Source organism: Lissotriton vulgaris, chromosome 5 (assembly GCF_964263255.1).
Source record: "Lissotriton vulgaris chromosome 5, aLisVul1.2, whole genome shotgun sequence".
Classification (NCBI taxonomy): Eukaryota; Metazoa; Chordata; class Amphibia; order Caudata; family Salamandridae; genus Lissotriton; species Lissotriton vulgaris.
The window spans coordinates 1,655,630,371-1,655,658,031 of NC_141693.1; the positions used below are offsets into that span (position 1 = coordinate 1,655,630,371).

General features: G+C 45.8%; 1 protein-coding gene across 1 annotated transcript in view; it reads right to left on the reverse strand.

Annotated features, from left to right (window-relative positions):
• Positions 1-4,985, reverse strand: part of LOC147716912 (acid-sensing ion channel 2-like) — a 1,907,803-nt gene extending 1,902,818 nt beyond the window's left edge. Inside the window, exon 1 of the mRNA XM_086923796.1 lies at positions 3,015-4,985. Within this exon, the coding sequence (XP_086779922.1) occupies positions 3,015-3,833 (819 nt within the window). The 5' untranslated portion in view covers positions 3,834-4,985. The remainder of the gene's footprint in view (positions 1-3,014) is intronic.
• Positions 4,986-27,661: the final 22,676 nt, after the last annotated feature.

Sequence of the window (27,661 nt, forward strand, 5' to 3'; positions counted from 1 at the left end):
GCAGTGCGAACTGCAGTTTGTGCTGGTTTTCCTGCTGCTCAGGTGGAAATTCTACCAGAGCAGCATGTCGCGAATTTACTGATCGCAATCGTGAACTTACAATTCGCAATCGCGAGCGGGGAAAACACTCTGCTGCACTATGCGAAGAGGAGTTTTCTACACTCCGCGAGCTCCACGGAGCGCGGAGTGCAGAACACTCTGCAAACTCTGTGAACAGAGCACAGTTCCCTGCCCAGGCCTGGTATTAAAGTACTTTAAATGAGTAGTGCAAGTTCTACACAAAAGCATACATTATTTTGTTTTCATGGCACAGAGAGCTGAAATCCCATCTTCTGCTCAGCATCCTGTTATTCTGGGTGATCTTTCCGTACAAGAAAAACAAAAAAATTATGTTTTTATGTAAAATTTCTGCTTTTCAACTAAAAAGCTTTAATGCCCTCTAGCCAAGTTCGCACAATATAAAACTGCGAAAACACCAATTACGACATGCATATATGAAGAAACTTGGCCGAAGGACACTAGAGCGCTTTTGCATTGAATAAGAAAATGCCACCATTGTTAAATGCCTGCCTCGAAGCCACGCCCCCAGACGCGCCCCTACGAGACCCTCAAGACCGACCCTAATAAATTTGGTGAGTACCGGCCCTTTTCTTTTCCGTTTATAGCACTGGTCTATTCACATGTGTAAGTTCCTTGCTCGGGTCTTCTGGCAGGGTCAGAGCCTATGATCCCCTGTGTGTCTGTGAAATACCGATATGTCCATGAGCATCTAAAGTATTGCATAATATACACACACTTTTCGACGAACGTACGAAAACTGACTTCCAGAATGTAGTCACAATGGTAGCTTACAGAAGTTACACAAGTATACCCGGGCCACAGTGTGATCTTGTGCAGGATAGTGAGAAATGATCTTTACTTTGCAAAATTGACAGGTTGACTCAAGTACATATTGTTGAAATATGACCCCCCCCCTGCCCCCCGCCCCCCTCCGCCGCCCCGCTGGGTTCATTGATACCCATGTGGTAATCTCACTATGCCTCCTTCAACTGCGGCTCTGTACTTTCTAAGGGGAGATGTCTAGTACTGTTATATAATTTCGGACAGGGAGATACATTATATATACTTACAGGTCAAACGGAAGTCACACTGCAACCTATCAACCATGCTTCGGATCTAATTGACAAAGCAGCAAACAATGTGTTTTCTCATTGGCCATCACGGGTGCCTCGTGCAAGTTACAAAAATACACCTTCCTACCTTCACTTGGGTGGCAAAATGCGCCCATAATGGGGGACACACCTTACTGTTCCGGCGCCTATGCACTTGCTGCACTGTTGATAGCTACAACTCGTTTTTCTAGTGTGTTACTGTCCCAGAAACGTTTCAGCCTGAACCTTTCATTACTGATATCTGCAAGAGAATATGTAGCTTTCTTTTCTTGCATTTAGTTGAATTGAAGGTGTGTAGTCCTGGAGTATTTTGAGTTTTAGAGTGGACTTCATAAGCCGCTACACATACGCAGCCTGCATCTAACCTCCGAATATGATAAATGGCGTAGAATAACTGTGCTTTGTTTCACGTCAGAGTCAAAAAGCTTCACGACCCTGGCATGTTACCCATAGCAATTACCAGCAACTGGTTGTCAGTATTGAAGAGTGATAGTATGCTCGCTCTACGTCGATTCAAATGTTACCTCACATCACTGCAGTGACGAGCATTCTGAAGGAAAGTGTTTTTATGGTTTATGGAATGTACTTCCTTTACTTTACCTAAAGAATGTACTTTCTTTATTTTACCCATGCTGTTTTTTGTGTGTCTGACAATATAGATTTGTTGACATGACATGACATTGCTATTGTATACTAGTAGTTAAACCACAGCTGGAAGACATTCATGGACATCTATAATGAAAATTATACAGTTGTTTACGCCACACTGTTGATAACAGGAAGTTGTCAACGTCACTTCATGAATAATCATGCACTGGGTCGTGCCACAAAAATGACAACTCTTACACACTCATTTATAACACACAAACAACACCATGCAAGCCTTGGTACCAAACAACACAGGTACACTTGACGACGTCACACATACATATAACACCCTCTCTGACGTCACACCACCGACACAAAGCTTTATATACCAGCTGACAGGAATGTACAGGGTGCTCTAACAGACCATATGTTTGCACTGTATTGTACTAGCTGATGTAAGAGTGCAGATATGTTGCATTTTCCGTTATCACATGGTATATACTGTTCTTGATGTGGTCACAGAGACACACTTGATGAAGTAGTCCCATAGACTATTTCCATGCGCTGGTGCCACGTGACCGATGTGTAGCTGGAGACAACACGCAATGGACCTGAAGCGGTCACACTTATACTCCTGTTAATGCAATTACCATGTAACTCTGTGATAATAAGGCCCTCACCATAAACCACAGCTATGCGCGAACCAACATGGTACTTGCTGACATCACACCATAAGCCTGCTGCAGAAACCCGTTTGACACTTATCTAACCAATGGCAGAACATTTATCAAGAGCAACTACAGGACACATGCTTTTGTCAAGTTGACCAGGGGCCAGAGATACCACTCATCAGTCACACTAAAATATCACACACTTTAGATACAAAAATCAAACAAGTTGCACAACTGTGCATGGTTTAACTCAGATGGTGAGCACTCACAGATGTTATTATCACAGTAGAGTTAGTATTCATTCGTCAACAATGGGCATACTGATGTTCACCCATTTGTATCATGTTGCACAAAGCATGTATTTTCATGCCACAATATCCATTTGTCTCTGAGCCACAAGAGAGACCAAGCTTCTGATGACATCCTGGAAATGTTCTTTCTTACAACATACTGTATTTAACGGCATGACACAACCACCTTTACTAGATGTTAACAAAACTTTACATTCTATGTACACTTTTTTACAATTGTGCAAATAACACTCAGATTAGTGAATATCTACACTGGATATCAAACCACTCACTGAGGAGAAGTTGTGTGGGCCACAGGTTTCGCCCCGGTACTTGCAGGAGAGCAACATGTCGTCTAGCTGGTGACCCAGGCGGTCCATGAACTCGGCACTGATGCCATCGAAGTTTCGTGGTGGCAGAAAGAGCCTGAAGTCTGCCAGCTTCCGGAACCAGCTGTAGCGTTCGTCGTCCTGCAACAGCTCGAGGACTAGCGGCCGTACGGTCCGGTTGGCCAGCAACAAACCTAGCCAGTGTCCCGCATAATAGAGGTCGCTCTTGCTGAGGCGTGGGAAGCGCACCGGGTTGTTGTTGCACAGGGTGATGGCAGGGAATGCTAGCTCCTTGCCCCACTCTAGATGCACCTTGGTATGGGAGGGGAAGGAGAGCCAGTACAGTAAACGGTTTGAGGACCAAGATAATAAGAAGCCCAAAGAGGTGCAGAAGGCCAAAAACCAGAAGGCACGCTGCTGAAAAGGGCGGCTTGTGGATGAAAAGTGCCTCAGCCCATGAAGTTTTGTTTGGCGGGAAAGTACTAGCGGCTTGCGATGAGAAGTAGTGGTAGGCACACGGCTGGAGGATATCTGGGCACGGTGGCGCACTATTGAGGAGGTTCGTGCATGCCCACTGGGTGACTGCGCACTGCGAGAAAGTGTGTGAGGCACTTGCCGCCCAATTGTCCCATGCTGTGCAGTGCCTACACCAACTGTGGTTTTCCTTGGTAGGCTGGTGCCAGCACCTACCCCTGCCCCACCTGCCCACTCGGTTCTCCTGTGGGTGCCAGCATTGTCCACCCGGCTTCTGCTGCTTTTCTCTGCCTCCTCTTCGCTGACCATTGCTCTCAATGCTGGCAGTGGGGCAGCTGCATGGCTGTGTGGACATCGGCAATCCAGCTCGGGTCCGCTGCCCCCTCATTCAGTCCGGCTGGAAAGCACGGGATAAACACCAGCTGAGGTAACGCTACTTCTTCTCACGTCTACAGAATAGGCCACAGGGGGAAAAGTTTCATTCAACCACAATAACTCCAGTCTGCTCAGGTACGGCCATGGCGCCTCCTTTCTAGTGGTTTCTCCTTTGAAGAAGAAGGCCCGATCTCAGAGAACAAAATCACATTCCCATCATCCTGTGCTTCATCAAGTTTGCTCTGGTATGAAGATTGCCCAACTGAATGTACTTTTTCAGGGGTGCTGGTGTCCTTTCCAGAGATGCCCTTCAATGCGACTCAGTCCGACCATATTTGGGTCCTCTCCATCTGAACAATCCATTGGGTAAAGTTCGCACCCTCCACAGGTTCACTCTGCCCTCACACAGACACCCTCCCGTTTGGGATCTCTGCTCCACCAGCTTCGCCTGGTGAGGTTCAGCAGACCTACTTTGGTGCTTTCTTCTCACACTCACTCTGTAGGGCCTCAGGTCCTACCACCTGCGTCTCTTCCTCCTAAACTCTCTGAAGTGGGAACCTCCTCCTTGGACCAGACCCTGCTTCCTCAAGACTCGTCTTCAGGTGGACTCCTCTGTCCTGGAGACTCCCTCTTCGGGTGCTTCTCTACCTGAAAGACTCCCTCTGGATGGCACGTCTCACCCGCAGACTAACGCGTGTAGGTCGCTCTCACGCACAGACGTCATCAGGTGTGGCGCCTGCGGTCGCACGCCCCTCCTCAGGTAGACTCCGCTGTATCGCTAACCCTCAGTAGTGTTCCTTCCCCCGCTCGGATATCCCCGGGGGCGCGAGCCTGTCATTGCGTTCAATCTCTGAAGCGGGTCTCAGTTCCTCCACAGACTTTCTGAAAGCGGGGGACGGGAGTCCTGTCTTCGCCCACTGAGACTGACGCAGAACGAGAACCGTTCCCAGCTCGTCTCCCTGCATAAACTCTCGGCACAGCTCCCCTGCCTCTGGGGACTAGCATGGACGGAGCCTCCCACCCTCAGCTCGCCCCTTCATCGTGCGCTCTGTTCTTGCGGTGCGCACGTTGCCTCAGGTGGGCGCCTCTCGCTTGCGGAGTATTTGGGGAGGGAGGGGGGGGGGGGCTCTGGGGGGTGGCCCTCTCCACTCAGAAAGAATGCTACTAAGTCCTATAAAATGCCGTGATCGGCTTACGCACTATGAAAAGTAAAAACGCCAAGGAGAAGGAATAAACGCAGGGCTCCCGTCTGCCCCCTGCGTTCACGGCTACGAGCGGGGGCGATGCCCGGCCGCCGTCTCCGTCAGTTGCTCTCCCTCCTCTGGTTGCAGCTGCCGCTTCAATCTCGGAGCCTGCATCAGATCCGTGCGGTCCCTGCCTCCGTGCCCTGCTGCAGTCGCACCATCTTCCCTTCAAGATGCTCCAGTGCCGCCAAGCTGCTCTTGAGAAATGCGTCCAAAAGCAAATATTTCCAGATAACCAGGAACGCGGTTCCTCTTGGAAACAAGCCGACGCTTCCTCTCCCGGTCAGTAGTTTAGTGCAAAAATACCGTGCAAAATTCCGCGTCCGTCCGTGGTATGATCGAGGGGCAGGGCCCCGTACTCTCCCCTTCGGGCTGGGGCTCAGGGTGGGCGCTGTTCGCCTGGCCGCCCCCTCCCGTCCCCACTTCATTCATTCATCCGAGCAGGATGAGCCGTCCTTCCGAGAGGCGGCGGCATCAGCAGTGCTAGACAGGCTCTGACTGCACACAACTGCAGCTGCAACAAACAGCTCAGACTAGAGGAGCGACGCCTGCAGTGAACTTCACCTCATCCTCCCTCCAGCCGCCTGGCATTTCTTTCCGACTGTGTGTGTGTGCGCGCGTCATCTCCCACTGTACGATGTTTCTGGTACTCAGGTGGATGATGGGTTCCAAACTTTACAACACCCAACACAGCGCAATCCACAACCCCCCACAGATTCCATAACACGCAGCACAGACGCGCCGCAGCATGCTGACCAAACACACCGAAAGACCGCAGCTAGCACATATCTCCGCAAACATGACATAAGTGCACACAAACCGCACACAGCACACACGAAGCCTCGCCAGCACACACATTACTACGAACAGTGATACGGAGATGCTGATGTCTGCCTGAGAACTGCAGTAAATCCCCAGAAGAAAAAACAAGCATTTACAATGCAATGGTTTCGCCTTTTGAAAAGTTTGAGCTATTGGCATTGTAAATGACAAAATTTGTATTTATGTGTTGGTTTTGAAAACAGATAAATAAATGGCATTGTCATTTACAATGCCAATAGTTTAATCTCTGGCAAATGCCACACAAAAACACACACACACACACACACCAACAGACCCACACACACACACACCAACAGCCCCCCCCCCCCCACACACACACACCAACAGACCCCCCCCCCCCCCACACACACACACCAACAGACCCCTTCACTGTGCAAGGACTTTAAAAAAACATAATTTTTTTTATACACACTATATACTGCGAGCTCCTCGAAAAAAAATCACTGTCCTATAATAGCTTCTTTACAGAGTCTTGGGCAAAGAAAGCGTTGTTGCTGCTAGTCACAAATACCATTCACTTTACCACAAAGCCAGGCCCATTGGCTTTGTCAGTGTATATGACCAGTAGCTAAGAGTGTCCGAGCAGGGTAGCACTATTTGTTGAATAAATAAAAAGATCCGATGAGTTAAATGACAGAGCTCATCAATATAGAAACAGAGAATGTGGTACAAATGAATAAATTAAATGAAACATTTTTTAAACATAGTATCAAGCAAACTAAAACTGCTTATTAATAATAGCCAACACAAAGTACTGCCTTGGAACCCATAAAAAAGCGTATCCCCCGTTTTACTTTACCCCTGTTAAACCCAGAACATGTGCTAAATTAGCAGAAATCTGCCAGGACAACTGGTGACAAACAGACTGCGCCAACAAATCCTTGTCGCCTGGTCCCCTGTCCCAAGGGCTACTGGTTTGGGAAGAAGGAGGGGGTCGGACTGATTTAGTCAGTCATATGGCGTTTGCCCAGGAGCACACAATTCAGTAAAGTGAACAAGCAGAACTCAGTCAGTAGCTCACGCCGTTGGAAGTGAAAATGAACACCAAACTAAACTTTATTACCCACATCCGAGGTCTTGACTGCGTCATCCTGGGAGGACCATATCTCGCAGAATGTAGCTGTAGGGGAGAGAAATTGCTCGGGATCAAAGGTAGAATATTGGCCCAAAACTGGGCTTTAAAACCGGAAGCTGCAAATGCTCTTATCCGGGTTTTACTAACAAGGCCAATGATCTTCCACCTCCTAAAGTTACCGAGTGATGGCCAAACCCACACAGCGCTTGGTGAGATCACAGGGAAGAGTCATGGGTGCTGCATGCTGCGGAGTACAAGTGCAGTCCGGATGCAGGAGCCCCGCACTGTGCATAGCATCTCCAGAAATCACAGAAACAATAAAAACAGACACACACAGACAACTTCCCCAACTCAATGTTGTATTTAATACACCCCCAAAAAATATATATATATATATATTGAACGTATGTCAATTCTGCATACCCTCTATAAGGGAGACTCGTCCTTTCATCCTTCTTAGATCTGTCAATTAAGTATCACTTATTTGGGTACAAGTAACAGCTAACATTTACAGCCTTTAGGCAACGCCTGAAGTGATGTATTATAAACACTGTACAGAAACAAAGATATTTGTAGAGAAGGCAATTCTGTGCCTGCTCATTGAGAGCACAAACTACTTCCTTTAGAGCAAGGGTCTGTTCGTTTCAAGGAAGAAATGCTACTCAGAACACCAAGAACCCAGCCCCGGGCGTCATTTGTCGGCCTGGTGCATTCTAGGAGCTGTAGTCATCCACCTAGACAACGGATTGGCCTAAGGTAGCAGATGATGGTTGCTTGGGTATAGGATCAGGCATCCAGTAAACATTGGTATAACTGGTACCCCAAAAAATAACCTCTGGGTATCTTAAACTACACCCTAAGCGTGCATAACGTGACGCATTCAAATCAAACCTTGTTTGTACAGCACGCTATTCCTTCCCAACAGCCAAATGTTTGTTTCTTGGAAGCCCCCTGCACCCCCGGATATCTGCCCACTCCTACAAAAACGAAACTATGAACGCAAGGGGTATTAAAACTTTTGAGCAGAGTGTACAAAAATGAACTGGTATCTGAAAGCTTAATTTATCCTGCTGGCGCCTTGAGGCATCTCGATGCGTGGGACGGGGGTGGGGCAAACGAGCACCACACGTTGTTTGAAGGTACTTTCTTCAATGGTTACTTATTACTCTGTGCAGCACACATGCGCCCACGCTATATAAATCTCAGGAATGCATTAGTGTATTTCTATGTAGCTGCAGGGCAGTAAAGTGATGCACATTAACGCACAGAACAGAAGGGATAATCATATTCCAAAAGATGCTACTGTATAAGGCTCGCGCCGACTGCAGCAGTAATTTAAATCCAGGTGAGGAGAACTCTGCCTTTCATCCTTTCAGAGTCGGCGAGTGCGATAAAGAGGGGGTACTAGTAAAGTCGATTTACAGTGCTTAAAAGACAGAAGCGCTTTGTAAGCGTTCCACAGAAAAGCCTCTCAACCCCATCCTAGGGACTAACACCTCCCACCGAACTCCCCAAACAATGGCCTCCTTGCCCCGAGGGAGATGCGCATGCAGCGCATCAGCCGCATGTAGAAGGCCAGGTCTGCGGGCAGATAGGGCCACCAGATACGTTGGAGGAACAGAAGGGCGACCAGAGCAGCCAGGAAGGCCCACAGCAGCATCGTAGGGTCAAAGGAAAGTAGGACTCCACACTCTGGAAACAAACTGAACAGAGGATCTGTTGAGGGTGAACACAGGAGCGGCAGGGAATGAAGCAAATTAGAGCTTTAAGTCATTCCAGAGAGCAGAGGGGTCATGTGCAAATCTAAACCATTGTGGTTCACCAATGAATGGCCTTCTCTTAAGTCATGTATCTTATGTAGTTAAAGAGGTTTTTGGACAAATTAGGTGTCTCTTGGGGGTGAAAGGGAAACGTGTTGTAAGACAAGGGATTTTGGACATGCCTGGGTAAGCAAGACCTTTTTATTTAGCCGGTGATCCCAGCATAGGCCTGAGAGTGGTGGATGAAATTACCTGCCCATGGACGTAAACAAAGAAAACTTATGGTAAATCCAGAGGGAAGTAATAATTGGGGGAGGTGCGGTTTAACAAAAAAAAGCAGCTGGATTAAAATAGTGGGGATAACATACAAAATAGAAGTGGGTGGGGGTATGTCTACGGCACCCAGTGAGAGACAAAGATAACTTTAAAAAAAGTCGGAATTAGAAGAGTGCAGTAAAAAACAAGGAAAGGTGGGTGCAACCCCGGCAGTGTAGGTGGAATCGAGACCACAGCAAAGAAGGGTGGTGAAACCATGTGGGTGGAACCAAGGCAGGAGCAGAGGGAGGGTGATTGTAATCAAGGCAGAGGTGGTGGAACAGAGGACGGGTGGGTGGAACTGAGGTGGGCTGGGGGCACCCCGGAGGCGTGAGGCAATGAAGACGAGGCGGGTCTCGGGAGGAGACGGGCAGTATCAGAGGGTCAGAAGGGAAGACTTGTGGGAACAAGGAGGGCGAGGCAGGATGAATTAAACTAGACGTGCGGAGGCCTTCATGCCAGGCTGCCCTCTGCTGACTGCACTTCGGGGCTTGGGACCGGTCACATTGGAGATGCCAGGGGGGAGGGCGCCGCGCTGTAACCAAGAGGCGGTGTCAGCAGAGCGGGCCTCACCACCACGCCCGGGGCGCCGGGCTATGCGCACAAGCATTTACAAGTACAGCCCCCCCCCTTTGAAAGCACCCGCACTCACCGGCTGTCTTCTGGCGGGCGGGGCTAACCTCCTCACACGGGAGCCTTGCTCCCTGCAGCACTCCTCCGGCGGTCGCTTTGGGGCCGCGGGCGGGGTTCCTCTCCTCCTGGGCTCTCCTAGATGCAGCAGGGCTCCCTCGCATCACGGGAGCCCTGCAAACCGGCCGCCAGGCTTCTTCTTTCTTCCCCCCGGGCTGCGGGGGCGGGCACTTCCGGCCAACCACTTCCGGGTCGCTGCGGGCAGCGCAGCGGCCCTTCTCCTTAGGCAGGCAGGCGGGGGCTGATTTTATCGGGCAAATGCCGGGTGGGCACCGGCTCTTTAAAGATAACAATCAATCGAGGTGGGCACTCGATCGGCCCACAAGTCCATACACGGGGGGGGCGGGAGAGGACGAGGGGGGCGGGCGGGAGAGGATGAGGGGGGCGGGAAAGGACACGGACGTCGGGAGGGAGGAGGGAAACGTGGGGACGGCGGGAGGAGGGAGGACAGCAGCAAGCACGGCCGGCCGGACCAGACACGGGGGCGTTCCCGGCGTCGCGTGACGTCAGCAAAAGCCAAAGAATCTCGGGAACGCCCCCGTGTCTGGTCCGGCATTGATGGACAGGCCCCTCGTCCAATGGCTAGGCTCCATTTATGGAGCTAGCCAATCGGACGGGGGGGCGTGTTCCATAGTGCTTACTATACTCATTAGATTTCTCTGGAGGCGGAGCCTAATCGGCTCCGCTCCCCAGCGAAACCTAAAAACGAAGCTGAGTGGGTGGTGCTCGAGCTGCAGAGATGTGAGCGTTTTGGACATTCGAGTGGCAGGTGCATCCTGAAAGGAATGATATCAGCACCGGTATTACCAATGCACCCTGTATCAGCAAATCCACGTGTAACACTACCTACTGGAAATACCTGAATTCTTGTAAACTGTCCTTAAAGTCCCGTTGGTATAATAAATAGTGTTCAGATGAACTCCAATCTACTCAAATGATAGATTAGTGTTGATAGCTCACAAACAAAGTGAGTGCGTCCCTGTTTTTGGGCACACCGTGTGGGTTCCTCTTGTGAGACAGACTCCGTTAGGTTGTTCAAAACATAATTAAACGAGTTCAATTATTTCATTTGTAACATGTTTTTATTTTGTGAATATCTCAATTCATCTCTTCTATTGGTAATTTTCCAAAAACACAACTGCTCCAATGCATTTCGGGCATGGCCCTTTCTCGAGGAGCTCTGTTGGTGAAAATAATACAATTGAAATACGCTTTTAAACACAATCCATACCAATCAGAGCATAAGTAGTGAGATACACTTAGTAAACTTTATACGATAGAACTTATGTGTATATTACTCAAACCGCGAATGTCGTTTTTCCTGTAGAACATATCCAGTTCCTCAAGTAAGCTGAAGGACTCATCAAATAGTCTGCACCATATGTTTGAACCCCGGTGAATGAGATACCCGTAATGATAGAAGGTAAGAGGATTAAAAAAGGTATTCTAGGGAAAGAGATAAAATAATATCCACTATATCAGACAACAAATATTTCTGTCATACCTTTACAGAGCTTGGCTGATAATACAAAAGATTAATCACCGTTACCAAAGGTCGGAGGGATAACCAACTATATACAGAATCATAAGGGAATATAAGATCGAGATATACAAAATAGGAAAAAAGGTAATGAACAATGAGATCACAAGTAAAATGTAAGCATAATCTATACAACCTATGGAATAAGACCCAATGGTTTTCCATTAAACCATCCCCTAGATACACCCTAGAGGTTCCTGATAAAGAATCATCTTCCGATAAGAGAGCTGAACTAGTGTGGGTCAACAAAGGAAATATATATCCCCACAGGCATGTCTGAGCTCCAATACCAACAATAGAGGTTAGTAGAGCAATAGAATTAACAACACCGAGTAGTGTGTAAAATACACCCCAGATGGTTGCTCACTCAAAAGGTCACGAAAATGTAACGGAGGGCCTGTGAGATTTTCGGGTTGATGCAAAATTTGTAAATGAATTGATTATGATGAATAGTTAACGTGGGTGCATAATAGAAAGAGGAGTACACTAACGGTATGCACCCCGAGGGCATGAAAATGAGACCCACTGTTATCCTAGTAAATTTAGAAACTTAACCGAGAAACTTAATGAAGAAATAAGCAAACTGGTCTGTCAAAAGGTTATATTGTGATATTAAAGTATTGATAGAAGCATGTACTTATTGATATCTTTCTAATATACAGAAGGATACCAGGTACAAGATCGTGATGACCCCAAGAGAACTGTCCTGAAGAAGGTGTGACCATATCTACGGCCATAAACTCCGAAACGCGTTGACGTACTTTGTAACATAGAATCCAAGTTAAGCCCAGGTGGGCTCCAGATATACCCCAACTTTGGACACTGGAAGCCACATATATCTGGTGGAAATGTTCATTGGATCAGACCAATCCGTAGCAATACCACTTGTGCTATTCAATACATAGGGGGTTTCTTGTTCTTTTTTAAATTATTTGAATATTTACTGTGTCACTTTTTGGATGATTAGCTTATGATATATTTGTTTCTTTTTGATACATTGGTTGTGTAATCTTGATGAAATATTAACTGTTTTAATTTATTTTAATGTCCTGTATGAGATGTCCCAATGTGAAATGTTTTCAGAAAAACCCTTGTTTCTGAAATGTTAACAATATTTTGTCCTTTATGAAAAAGGAAAATATTTTTTATTTTATTTTTCAAATAAAAGAGTGTAAACGTTACATTTTAGTCTGTGACTGATGTTTAATTAGCATACCATTTTAGCACACTGTGCGAAGGTAATATGGTATAAGATAGAATAGAGTGAATAATATTGTCCTTGACTGAATCCAGGGATATTCCTTTGACTTTTATAGACTTACTATGCCTGCCGGAGACTCACGTATCATGGAACAACCGCCCCTGGTTGCAGGAAGTCGGTCTCGATTTGATTGCTTGTTCTCGGCAAACAACAACTACTAGTGGTGTAGCTATTATGGCTAGGCAAGGTATTTATATCACTAAGCAGGTGAAGGTGGATAATTTTGGTCGGTGGGCTATTGCTGAAATATTGATCAGGGGGTCACCATATACTGTCTGTTCTCTGTACGGTTCCAATCTTTACGACCCCTCTATCCTAAATTTCTTGAGCATCGAACTTGCTTTGTGGCCCTCTCCCAAAGTGCTGTGTGGGGATTTCAACATTCACCTGAATTCTAATTTTGACTTATATAATAATTCCCCATACTTAGGGAGGAAGGGCAAGACATTTAAAGGTTTCCGCGGGCTCAACCATGAGCACGCCTTGGTTGATGTCTGGCAGAGTTTGTGTCCGTCTGAGCCTAATCACACTTTCTTCTCGGCTCCCCATAGAAAATGTGCACCTCTAGATTATTTTTTTGTTTCAGACTCGATTCTCAAAGGGGCAATTTGCGAGTTACCTCCCAGAGTAATCTCGGAACATAATCCATTAATTTTGCAACTTCCGACAGTGGTCCAAAACCAGCCGCGACAACTTGGACATTTGAGCGAAAGTTACTGCTCAACCAAGACTATTGCAATCACATGACAAATAGGATAACAGATTTTTTTCTGAGAAATAAGGGCACAACCCGAGCGAATTGTTTGGGACACCTTTAAGGCAGCGGCGAGGGGGGAGACTCTTAGCTTCTCTCTTTATCGCCATAAGGCGATTAAAGAGAGGGTCAATGGCTGGATTACCCAGCTGCGTGAAGCAGAGGAAGAACTTATTCGAGTTATTGCTGACCAGGAAAAAAGAGAGGGATGTCAGCGACAGTTAGCAATCCGTAGAAACAGAATACACCAACACTTTGAGGAGGAACTGGCTGCTAAGTTTATTCAGTACAAAAGGGACATTTATGAGTATGGCGAGAATACAGGTAGACTGCTGGCTAAAAGACTACAGCACAAGGGTGTATCAAATCGGATATGTCGCATTAAAGATAAAAAAGGCCAGATCCAGGATCAACCGGGCAAAGCGCTCGAGGTTTTTCAAAAGTTCTACAGTCGCTTTATTCCATAGATGTGGACGTTGAAGCTCCATTGAGTGAGGAATTTCTGTGTGACTACATAACATCTAGGGTCACACCGGAACAATCGGGTGCGCTTTCCTCCCCGAGAACACGGGAAGAGCTCGAACTCGCGTTAGCCTCACTGGCAGCGGGGAAGGCTGCTGGCCCTGATTCACTACCCCTCGAATTTTATCGAACATTCAGGCATACTTTATTTGGGGAGCTCGAATCCTTGTTTTCACTTGCTCAGAATGGCCGGACTCCTGACTCATGGCATAAGACTACTATTGCAGTGTTTAGAACGAAGGACAAACCAGAGCTCAGTCCCTCTTCCTATCGTCCGATTTCCTTAATCTGTGAAGATAGTAAAATTTATGCTAAAATCTTTGCACTCAGGGCTAGGAAAGGTTATTGCTCCCCTGGTCTCCATTCGGCAACATGGCTTCATTCCTGGCCAGGAGACATCAGGTCATGTCAGGCGGGCAATAGCTTTAATTGATTGGACTCAGGTCTGTAAACAACCTCTGGCAATGATCCTGTTGGACGCCGAAAAGGCGTTCAATAGGGTCTCCTGGGGCTTTCTATGGCAGCTGCTAAAAATTAAGGGGTTTCCACAGGAGTTCATTATAGCCATGCAAGCCTTATATATCTCTCCAGAGGCTTATGTTCGCATCTCTGGATAAGGGTTGCGCCCTCTCTCTATCAACAGGGAACCCGTCAAGGGTGCCCCTGCTCTCCGCTTTTATTTTCAAACTATGTTGACCCCTTTTTGAGTAAATTGGACTATAATCTAAGGATTCAGGCGGCCACGGGTAATGGTGTGGCTTATAAAACATTAGCCTACGCCGACGATGTCGCCATCTTCACTAAGGATGCTTGCTCTGCTCTTCCGGCAGTTTACGATTTAGCCAAACAGTTTGGTGCAGTCTAGGGCTATCAGCTTAATGCTGATGAGACTCAAGTTATACACTTAGACTTTGCAAAACCAGAAGGACTTCCAATAGCCTCAGTCTCATCCTACTTGGGGGCGAAGACCACTCCGTCAGTTGAAGAGATCCCAGAAATTAATATGTTACCGATTATTAAAGAGGTAAATCAGGCATTGGAGAGATTAGATCATTTGCACCTCTCACTCCATGGCCGCTCCAACGTCATAAAAATGTCAATACTCCCAAAATGTCTATAATTATTTAGGACCATCCCTATTGAATTTCCAGTGCAGTGTATTTCCAGTGCTGAAAGGGCTTGTATGAGATTTCTGTGGGGTTACCAGAAGGCTAGAAGGGCATCTAAGTGTCTAATACTTCCTAGATCAAGGAGCGGCTGGGGTCTACCTTCCTTAATACTATACCATTGGGCCGCATTACTACAGCATATGGGATTATTATTATCTGGGGGAAAGGCTGCGGTGCCGGAATTTGCTAGACCTGCGTTCTTTGAGACTTTACTTGGGGAAGGTGCCTGCAACTGTTTAGTAAGAAATGTTGAACCAAGTTATTACAAGAAAATTAAATTTAAAGTCATCCAATCTGCTTATTCTGTTTGGAAAATATTCCGGTGACGGTTCAACATGCCAACTATTAAAGCACACACTCCTCTGCTGTCGTATGGGATTTTGCCCTCAATTTTATAGGACTCGATCACCTTCAATTGAGGTAATCTAGGAATTAATGTACTAGGTGATTTTTTCTCTGAGGGCCAATTTGCTTCTTTTTCTGACCTTCAAGACAAATATGGGCTTCCCACCATTTTTAAATAAATTCTTACAAATTAGGAGCTACTTGCTGAAGCTTGCAACAACAGGAGTAGATAAGTTTGTGAAAATTCCTCTGGTGGGGATCATAGAGAAAAGATCCAGGATCGGGTTAATATACCAAACACTTATCTCTGTATGACCTGATGACATAATCATTCAGAATGATAAGTGGGATAGGAAATTTGGACAAGAAGGCACCGATCTGGCAGCTTCTTTGGAGCTAGCCAACCAGATTTTAAGAACTGGCAGCTTAAGGGCTCAACACTTCATGTCAGCCTTTGATTGATACTACACTCCTGGGAAAATCTCAAAATGGTCTAATAACCGTGGAAATTCATGCAGCAGATGTGGAACTGTGGCTGCTGATACTACCCACATGTTTTTCTCCTGCTCCAAACTGGCCAAATTTATTCAAGATATTGAATCTTTTCTTGTCCAGATTACCGGTAAAGCTCTGAGGCTGACACCCACCTTAGTGATCTTGGGGATGGACCAGTCGCAAAACTTGACAACGGAGCAAGCCCAAAGTAGGGTTTTTGCTCATTGCTATGTCCATTCTCAGAGCGGGTATCGCTTCTCAATGGATCAGTCCTGATTCCCCAACCTTTATAAACTGGCCGGCCCGGCTGTTGGCAATTTATAACATGGAGTTTGCAGTGTACAGCCTAAAAGGACGTAGAAGACGTGAAATGGGCCGGAGAATTTAGGCCCTTATTACAGACGGGATAGGATAAATTGTCCTTTATTCAACCTCTTTGTGTTTTACCACCTGTTTTTCCTTTCTTTGTGGGATTCTGAGGTAGCCCTTCTATAATATTCCCCGTTTTCTTTTCTTTGTTTCTCTCCTCTGGGCTATGCTGTGTTAAGTTTGTTGATAACTCTAAACTATGTTTAAATAAAAAAAATAGAAAGGAAAAAAAAACAAATTTTACAAAATATTATCTTTTGCCTGCCTATAGCCCCTTGAGCCCATTTGCACGAGCTTCCAACTGTAGCGCAAGAGTTAAATAGCTTCTTGATGAGGTGTGAACTTATTCCCAGAGCTGAGACAAAGGCTTTGAGTGTGTCTACGAGGATGTCTTTCCCGGGACAGGATGGCCAGGGGACTGCCCTGACTTTATCGCCATAAAACCCAGACCTTTTACCAGTAGAGCTTTCCCCACTTTTGCTGATGGCTCCACAGGGACTTCAGACTGGCAACCCATCATCGTCAAGCCAGTGTCCAGATCAAGCGTGCTGCTTTGCCACACTGAAGACTATCTTCTCAGAATAGTTCTAAGCCCAAAGGTAACTCTTTGACCAAGAACAATTGGGTCCTCATATAAGATCAGCTCTCCATAGCAATCGGCCTGAAACCTTACCCTTGTATCTGTCTCGAGGGACCATCTGCCCGTAGTAGGCGCTTTGTGCTTTTTGAAGCAATATATGTTGAAAAGTTTGAAAATTCAAAACTCTGTTTCCACTTATTGGGTTTTTGTTGTCTTTGTGTCATTTTGTTCATTAAAATATTCTCTATTTTTATACACAGAAGTGGGATTTACTGTATTGTATTTTTGACTTATTTACTGTTTTGGTACTTCTTCAATGCTTGACACTTTTTCCATAAGTTAAGTCTGTGTACTCCGTGCCACAGCTACCATAAGACGAGCTATTGTTTAAATTGATGAGACCTTTGAATGGGCCTTAAAAGATAAGAACACCAATCTACTACAATTCATAAATCACTTTCTCACAGTTTGCTCATGGCAACAGATGGACCTGGAGTGTAGTGCTTTAATCAGAATTGATGTCTACATTCCAGGCAGTCTCACACTTTCCTCCTTTGCATTACCATGTTTTATAGGTTTTGCTTGTTCAGCATTGTGCTCATTCGCACTACAACTAGACACATACAAAAGTGAAGTCGGGAATGTATTTTTCTCTCTCACTATTTAGGTACTTTTTCAGTGGTAAAATAATTTATTGCAGCTCATTTCTTTCTATTCAACCTTTATTCTTTTTTTTATATATATCTATATAGAAATTAATTGCATCCATTTACCTTACAAATGAAAGTTAGCAAAATATATGTAAAAGAGAACAATAAAGATCTGGGTCTATGTTTTTATAAAATTAAACTATAATTTCTTTTATATCCTTGTGGGCCTTTAATAGTAAAACTGGAGGAAGGGCGGGTGGAGTATGGCTGCGATCAAGATGGTCGGTTGGCGAGGTGCTCACAAAAGCCACGTGCCTACCTCAATGTTTCCTTATTCCCGGACAACCAAGTTGCCTATACTGGAGTGCCATGTCACTGGAAAGGAGTGGTGATCTGCTACAGAGCTACTATTGGCCACCACTACTGTACCATAGCTCTAGCAAGAACGCCCTGACCGGGCCCGCCGCAGGCCAGATGTGAGGAACTGTGGCCACCCACACCCTTCAGAACACCCGCCTAGAGTTTAGCGATGATTAAACGCCAGGGTGAGAGCTGCTTGTTTTGCCTCTAAGCGCTGTGGCCTACCCCTCCCCCTCCTTCAACGCCCATGCCAGACTAATCCCTTGCAGCAACCAGGTCAGGCTAGACTTTTCGTTTGCTCTAGGCCGATGGTGGAAGAGACAACAGGAATCCCCTGAAGCGCCTCCAGTAAAAGTAGAATAAGCAGACAATGCAGTGGAAGCCATGAAGACCCTGGTAATGGACTGCCCCTTCCACCTTTCCCCAGTGAGTGCTGATAACTGGTGACCAGAGGGAGAGCAACAGTACCCTCCATCCTTTGTCCAGTTCTGTGTCCCTTTCCAAGCACTCCTGGAGGTGGAAATAAGACAGCTGAGCAATTGGGGGGGGGGGGGGGGGGGGGGGGCAAACCTTGGGAGACACTGGCCTGTTCAGGGTGCAGTAGTGCCCCTCTTTTATTCCACCCTCATAGTGGGACCATGCACCTACATTGAAGGGGTTTCTGGGACTGAAGAGCAGCATTGTACACTTCTGCTTGCCTTTGACACCCAGCCCAGCAAAGTTCTCCTCCTACAATCATGGACATGTGTGTCTGCTCGCAGCGCAATCCTGTCCTGGCGTTAACCTTATAGTGGCCACTGATTCTACTGCTCATGCTTGGGGCCTTCTGCAGATGGGGAGGCCCCTGCAGAGAGTTCCGATATGAACGGCCTGTCCTACTCTCTTAGGCTTGTACTTCAGAGCGGGAGGCTCTTAGGAGAGCAAATGCCCCACTTCAGAGGTAATGTGACTCAACAGCACCTTTTCCTACAGGCAGTAGGCATGACAGAAGCATCCTAATTTCACCGGCATGGTTAACATCAATGTAGAAACTGCTATGAGGAAGCTCACCTCCATAAAAGGACTAGGGGCTCGGTCAGTGAGGATACTAAAACAGCTGCCAGTGAACTTAAATCAAAGAGGGTGGATGTTACCATGTTTCAGACTGAACGTGTCTCAACAGACCACAAAATCATGAGTTTGGGAGTCCACAATGCCAACCGTGACAATGAAACTGGACGTGGTCCTTGAACCCTGGTGGCTCTGGAGGAAGCTGGTTGACGTAGAGGACAGCAGGAGGGCCTGAAGGTGCGTAGGACATCAAAGGGTTCTTAGCCATCTTCTTGCCTGACCTCACTGGCCTGGTGTTCTTGCCTCCTCTGGAATTTCAAGGAGTCGTCAGCATGTGCTCCTGCATGGCCAGGCACAGGCCATATCTTATCATATTGTGACAACTTCAACTCTAACAAGCACAACAGTTCATTGTGGTGGCAAAAAAGGGCAATGGCCCCTTTGTCTACAAAGGTTCAAGAATTTGCATTGCTGTGGATTTCTCTCAGGCCAAGGTGATCCACCTAAATAAACTCCTAGCCTACAACCCCATTTTTCGAAACTGGACATTCGTTATGGCTTATCAGAGCCATCACAAACCTTCTCTCCATTAATTGGGTTCATATGGACATTGCCAAACCAGAGAAACTGGAGCAATATCCCGGCACTTTAGGTGCGGTGGAGATGGAAGTATCAGCCTGGCCAAATCCTTCAATCACCAGAGGATCCCCACAGTCTGCTGAGCCATTCACTGTTGCTCAAGGTCAGGATGACCCGGCATTAGAAGTAGTGCAATTAGAGATTGTTAGGAAGAAATTGGAGTGCAGGCAAATCAGAGGACCTCCCAGACCCCATGATAAAGAAGATGGAAGCTGAGATTCATTCTGATAGCCATTGAAGGGGGAGAGGGGGGCTGCCATATCCTTGAGATGCCAGCACTGGACAGCTCTGCTGGCATCTGAACGGAATGTGGCTGAGTAAGATCCAACCATACCTGCATGACCACTGCTCTGTGACTATGATGCTGGGGGAAGAGCTGTACCACGGAGGGGTGGTGTGATCTGAGAATTGAGGGATTCCATACTACTTCACTGCCTCATTGACCTAGACTTCCAGGTGTCTGCTATTGGTTAGTGTCTACTGTTTGTCATTCACCTTTTACCACTTACTTTATTTGTTGTCCAGTGGGTGGCAGCTCCTTCCCAGCAGGGGCTCCAGGGATGATTGAAGTCAGTGGCGGCTGGTGACATTTGAAAGTGGCGAGGCGTTAATACTGCACTGTGGGGAGCGACGTCTGTTTTCATTTTTCATGACAGATAATAGAATATCTGACTTATTAAAAGCCTCTACATTCAATAAGCTTAATATGCAAAAGGTATATCCTTTAATAGCAATCAATGAGTTCAGGGTAATACACAAAAAGAATACCATCTGCTGGTGTAGAAGCAACGAACGATGCAAAAGCATGCACAAACAGGTAAACTGAGCAGGCACAACCACACCAACGCACTCCGGTATGGACATCCAGACCATCCGCAATTTAGGAACCCGAAGACAGGGTTAAAGCGAAATGGTGGTCCTTATTACATGAAATACAAGTGCAACTGTGACAGAGTTTAATTATTTCACTTACATTTCCAAAGAAGTATCATTTTTTTGCAGTTTTATATAGCGCGAACTCGACCCGAAGGTATCACAGAGCTTTACACGAGCGCCAGTTGCATTACAGACGGACACATTAATCTTTCAGGCACGGGAAGATCAAGTGATTTTCCCAGAATCACAAGTTGTTTGAGCCTCCCGCCATACACGAACCAGGTTCCCCAGCTACAAAGTCAGTCGCTCTAGCCTTTAAGCCACACCCTTGCCATAACTTTGTGGTTGTTTGCCACTCACAAGCACTTGGCTCGTGCACTTCACGAGAAGGACCTCAATGGAATGTTTGCAGATGAGAAGTGCATACCTTACCTGCCACAGGGACTCCTTCCTCGTGCTACCCGAGACAAATGATCCCTGGCGGCGCTCGCGGTTTATAATCTGAACATTGTTAATCTTTAACTCCAGGCTGGGAATGGTAGACAAACACTCACTGATTTATTAGGTGCAAGAGATCAGTTACAGCCAATAGGGTTTGTGTGTATAACGGTAGGAAGCAGAGATTTGTAGGTAGGAGAGAGGCGGTCCAGACACAAGGGAAAGGGAAAGGACTAAGGACTAAAGAAAGAGGATGAGGAGAAAGGTCAAACCCTATATATCGCCTGTTCCTCTCCATACACCCGTGAGTGAAACGTACCAGGTAGAAGCGCCAAGTGAGAAGCAAGAAGGAACGTATATCCAGTCGCGGCTGGCATTACGGGCGGGTGGAAGGGGTGGAAATGGGGTTCTTGTGCCGCGGAGGGGATGGGGGGGGGGAGGGGTTTGAGGGAAAAGAAATATATAAAATAAAATTAAAACTTACCGTCCCGCTTTTGGTTAAGTCCCAAGACTCCCGACGTCCTGTGTTTTGAATTCCTGCAGTGCTCGTCATCAGGAAGGTTGCAGGCAGCCTCCCTCCCCTCCACCGCAGCGGTGTGATTGGTGAGGCCGCGCCCCGGTCATTTTCGTTATGTATTTATTTATTTTTATTTATTTAGAGGTTTTCTATAGCGCTAGCCAGACCCGAGGGTATTGGAGCGCTTTACAACATAATGAAGAGGAGGCAAAATACAGAACAGTGTCAATGATGGCAAACATAGAAGAGTTAAAATTTACAGTGTCAAAGGTGTGTCGAAGAGGTAGAGAGGTCGAGAGATCCGAGACTAAGCCATGAGGTAGAGGGGTCAAGAGATAGTCTAAAAGCCTCGAGGAGGCAAGTCTTGCGCTGTAATTTTCTCTTAGCGGGGCCGACCCAGTGGTTGAGGGTTTGGGCAGAGGGCAAGGGGTAGGTAGTGGTTGAGCGAAGTCTGATGGCTGCCCGGTGAGAGCGCGATGTCAGGTGACTGGCTGGAGGGGGCGAGTGCGTCACCTGATTGTGTTTGGGAAGGCGCGGTTGAGGTAAAGGGTTTTTAGGAGGCATTTGAATTTTGGAAAGGAGGGGGTGGTTCTGATGTCGACTGGGATGGCAATCCAGATTTTCGGACCGTTTTCTGCAAAAGAGCGGGCTGCAGTCTTTATAGTTCTGTATAGAGTACAGGGAGTGTGGGCTGTGTTGCTTGTGGGCAGGGGGAGTGGCTTGTCCACTGTTGTTCATACTGACTGTTTGGGCGGTCTCAGGCTGCCCAAACAGTCAGTATGAACAACAGTGGGCAAGCCACTCCCCCCTGCCCTCGAGCAAGACCGCCCACCCCCAACCAGGCACTTCTGCTTTCACGCAGTTGCGAGAAGGCAGAAACAAATGGTAGTTATTACCATTTATATTTCTGCCTTCTCGCACTGCGAGAAAGCAGGGGGGGCGGCGCCCAAACCCCCCTATAGAGGAGCCGCCACTAGTTGACGTATACCATCCTATGGACTGATAGGCTCCAGAAGAGGAGTATGAGAGAGAGAAGTAAACACGCCCATTCAAAGCAGTTGTGTTTTATATAGATATCACCCCACTGTGTCACCGACTAAAGCTTTTATATTCTTTTGTTACCCAACTATCCTGTTGTGCTTAGATTTATTGCGTGGTTCCACTGCTCAGATAACCTTGTCCATTGCATCACATATATTACTCAGTTACCCCAACTGATATACTGATACATTCTCATGTGCTCAGTAGCAGGTGACTTTCTTTCTTGCTTTGAGCCTCCCACTTTGTGAGGCCTTGGACAGGTGCACTCACATGCCAGCAATCCCCAGCTTTGCACTCACAACTGTCCTTTATCTCTACTGCATCTCCAACAGTTTGTGTCATCAACTGAAATATAGTGACCCATCCGTGACCCAAACAGCTCCACCTCCTGTGGTTCAACATAAATGGCCTGACCATTTATATTAAGAGGAAGAATATTCTCTCCTACATAGCAACCACGTCCCCAGAAATTGCCTTTTTGCAAGAAATCCACATCTCCTGAGTGGAATCGGTTAAGCTTTAAGGAGACTGGGTGGGGAGAGTCATTAGTGCCAGCTACAGCTGCAATTTGGAAGTGCCTGGTGTGTCGAGAGACCAGATGAAATGCCCAATAACGAATGGGGTCACAATCATAATAAGGAAGACGTAGCAATGCACTAATCTCAAGAATTGGGTGGACAATGATGGTCGATACATTTTTGCTATGATCAGTACGATGGGTGAAACGTTGTCACTGGGTTCTAATCATTTGCCCAATGTGGACAGGGCCTCCCTCTTCTCTTCTCTTTCACCACTTGCTGTGGATTTTGGATACACAAGACTGGTTGTGGGAGGAGACTGTCATTTGGCCCTGTACTCCTATATTTACCATACAGGGAGCCTGACAAACCAAACTACATGGACCACATTCTCCTGACCAATATCCTGCTCAATTTTGGCATGGTTGATCCGTGGTGTCTCACCTACCTTAGTGACAGGGAATATATCTTTATTTCACACGTGCACAGCACATGCTTCAGGATTGATTACTTGCTTACAAAGCAATCCACACTAGCTGTCCTGAAGGGTTACAAAATATTAGATGAGGGACTGACCCTCCACGCCCCAGTTGCAGCTTGATCTGGATCTAGGACTAAATGCTGGGGACTGGACCTATCCCATTACAAGACACCGACTGCTAAACGGCAACTAGTCACCTACTTACGGTAATAACTGGCAGAAAATGAGGTGTTGGCCTTGTCTGCGCATATTCTGTGGGCTGTGAGGAAAACAGTCCTGCTAGGTGACTTCATGGGAGACCCAACTCTGCAGAACAGGGAGTCGCTGTACAAGCAGCAAAGACTGGACAAAGAAGTGCAGAAATGACAAAAAGGCACATTGATCGCACCCATTGTCCTACCCTTTCGGATTCTGTCAGGAAACTATTGGAGGGAAAGATCACAGAAGAGGTTGCTGCAGCGACCTCAGATATGCACAATAACAAGGACTCAGGAGATGATGGTATCCTGCTGAATTTTACAATTTAAATAAGTACCTGGTGAGGCCAATTCTCTGCAAGGTTTTCAAAGGGCTGAGGGACCGGGTGAGCTTCCTACAGAATACAACAAAGCGATTATCAGTCTCATATTGAAAATCAATACGAATTCCACAATCTATTTTTCTAAAGTGTGGAGTCTTTTGTGGTGTTTGTATAGTGTGACCCTGTGTGTGTGTTGCACAAATAGGTTTTACATTGCCTCTTTAGATAAGCCTGACTGCTCTGTGCCAAGCTACCAGGAGTTGAGCAAAGAATATCTTTTAGTGTGGATCTAGCTTATCCTGACTAGAGTGGTGGCCCCTACGTAGACAGGGTGCATACTTCTGTCAGCTCGAGACTTCATTTCTAATATCACGTTTTGGGCTTTTTACCGTGAGTGAGTATCACTACCCGCATCTCACCCATGAAAATCACATCGTAAATGGCCTGCCGGTGTTTAGCACCAGTGTCGGCTTTTCCAGATAAGTTCCAGAGAGTTCGGCTAAAGGACAGAAACAATGCTTGTTGCACTTCTTGTGCTGCAATTCAGCGGCAGTAGCACGAGCAGCACTAAAAAATCAGAGCAAACAACAGTATACAAAGCACATGAGCGTGAAGCCATTGGGGTTGATTTTGCTTTCAATTCAATAGAAAATCTTCCAGAGCAACAGCCTGACGGAGCAGATTTTATCTGCAGGCAGGCATTGCGTTATTTTTGTGCTTCAGACAGACTGCATTTAAATTGCCACGCACATTTTGGTGCAAGCTAATAACATGGCACATGAAAAACATGAAAGTGAGGCATATTCAGTCTGAAATGCTTGTGCTGAATTAACATGTGTTTTTTGCAGTGTAGAGAAAAGTGTCCTTTTTAGCTTTGAAGATTAATAGAATGTGTTTCTCTCTTCCCAGCTCATCTTTGCAATTTAAATTCACTATTCCTGTCTTAAAAGACTTTGGCTTGTTGCATATTTTGATAAACATTTTCAGTTAATAACACCTCTTTTTATAATGTATGTGGAATAACAAATGCACCAAACACGACACATGGGGCTAAATGCTTTTATGCATGAAAAGCTATCTAAAAAACTAACGCATGTTGCTATGTGCGCTGTATTAACTGTGTGTGCTGTATTAACTGTGTGCGCTGTATTAACTGTGTGTGCTTTTAAATTTTACACTAAATGCATAATATTGCTATGTTGCACATTGCACATTGCACATTTATTTTGCATGTTGTCATAAATAATAAAAAAAAGCTGCTTTACACTAATAGCTTGGATAGGTAAACATTTATATTGGTATTAGTATGGAGTTGGGAAACATAATGGGCTGATTTACATGAAATTAATATTCTCTTTGTGTTTATTTTATTTCTGGGGCCTAAGAAAAACAGTTGCTGCCTGTGAATCCAGCAACGCTGTGACTTGCAATTTAATGAGAAAAGAGCATGCGCAGACTGTGCCAGCTTTCCTGAAGAAGTCAAGGCTTCTTTGTACTTTGAAACTTTCTTGTGATTGTGCCAATGTGCCAGTTAGATAAACTATCCTACTAGACTGCGCTGTGACAGGAAGGAAGGAAAAGATAGAAAAAAATTCCTAGTAGATGTTGCAAATATATATAAAATGTATTTATTCCTGTATGCTTCTTTTGTTAAAAACAGGTATAGTCAGGATTTTAGAATGAGTCAGGATTCTGAGACCTCTTGCCATCATTATTGACCAATCACGTACAAGTTTTTCTGAAGATTCAACATTTTTGTGTAGTCTTCCAAGAATGAGAGTATAAATAATGACCTCTCTGGAGGCGTGGTTGGCTTTTTGCTCACTGGCTGGCTTCCAGCTCACTTCTGCTTTTTACTTCATTCTATGGGTTAGGTACGGGATTGTCACGGGTACAGCCTTGGGCGTCTGAGGAGAGTCAGGTGGGGGTTCCCTGGTGAATTTTTCCCAAAGTCCTGGCACGTCATATTTTGGCATGGCAGGCCACATTCCTTTGAGGTCTTGTGAAGGGCGGGCAGTTTTGCTCTTTAGACACAGACTGGAGCAGAGAGTGCAGTGAATTTGGATAGAATTAGATGCTAAACTTTAAGTTTATACTTCGACTAATTAATTAGGTCTGAAAAGATTTATTTGACTTATGCATGTATTTCTCTTAATGGGAGATTTTTGCAAAGTATTTAATTATTGATTAGCCTTGCAAGACTATTTTTCCTAGAAACTCTTCAAGAGTTTTGACTGATATTTTGCGCCACATTTTCTTTCCTACATGTAATGCTTATATGCAGACTGTAATATGTTAATGCTATGTTTCCTGTTTTCCAAATTCTGTAACCTGATTGATATTTTACTAATGAATACAGGGTCAGAGAAAAATGTACTTTTGACTAGAAAATAAAACCCTTTAAAATACTCAACAACTCTCTTTATTGGCTAAAATATTAATTGCATTTTTGACTGTTCAGGTTTATTTAAAATCTTCTGAAGGTAATACATGGTGTGAAGAGCCCAACACCTTTTTCAGCAGTAAAATAGAGGTAGCATGAGGGTTTTTCATTGAGAGATTACCAGAAGAAATTACCGCTCCATCAGTTTTTGGTAGCAGAGGATGGTTATTATTGATTCGTTTGGTGACTAATGATTATTGATTTCACCATCAACTACTCAACTAATGGATCATTGACCTTAAGAGGGAAGTAAAATAATTGCCCAAGTTAAATAAATGTCCAAGTCCTGATTCCTGACTCCAATGCTCAGAAACTGAAGACTGGCAAAGCAGTACTGGAAGGTGATGCAATAAGTGGTGTGAGTATCAATAGGGTCGTGAAATATTGTTAATGTGCTAGGATGTATTTTTAAAGTGTTGAAAAGATTATGTTTTTTTAACTGTTGGTGAAATTTTGATTATTTTGAATTGATGGTGTTATCCATACTAATATAATAAAGAGAGAGCCCAAACCTTTGAGGTGGGTAATCTCAGGAACCACAGCACCAATCACAACACCCAATACAGCGTTGGAAAGGGCAGTTGCAGCAGAAGGACATAGGCTATGCAGACGCCCACCATATATATTTAAAAGGTAAAAGAACCGTGTCAGCAAAGTAGTCCCTTGTGATCGTGTCTACGTTGTGCTGGGGGCGTGACAAACGCTGGGGGCGTGTGATAGGTTCCGCCCTTCATGCCATGTCTCATATCGTGTGCTAATCCCACCCTGCTCCCTTTAAATACCCCTGCACCCCATAATCATAACCCACCCTTACTCCTTAAAATACCCCAACACCCTAAACACTAACCCATCTTAACCCTATTAATATACCCTGTACCCCAAAACCCAAACCTATCCCTAAACTTTAAAATTACCCTTGTACCCCAAAACCCAAACCTAGCCCTAAACCCTATAAATACCCCTGTACCTCAAAACCCAAACCTACCCCTGAACCCTAAAAATACCCCTGTACCCCAAAACCCAAACTTAGCCCTGAACCCTAAAAATACCACTGTACCCCAAAACCCAACCCTACCCCTGAGCCCTAAAATACCCCTGCACCCCAAAACCCAAACCTAGCCCTGAACCCTTAAAATACCCCGTACCCCAAAAACCAAACTTACCCCTGAACCCTAAAAATACCCCTGTACCCCAAAACCCAAACCTAGCCCTGAACCCTAAAAATAACCATGTACCCCAAAACCCAAACCTACCCCTGAACTGTAAA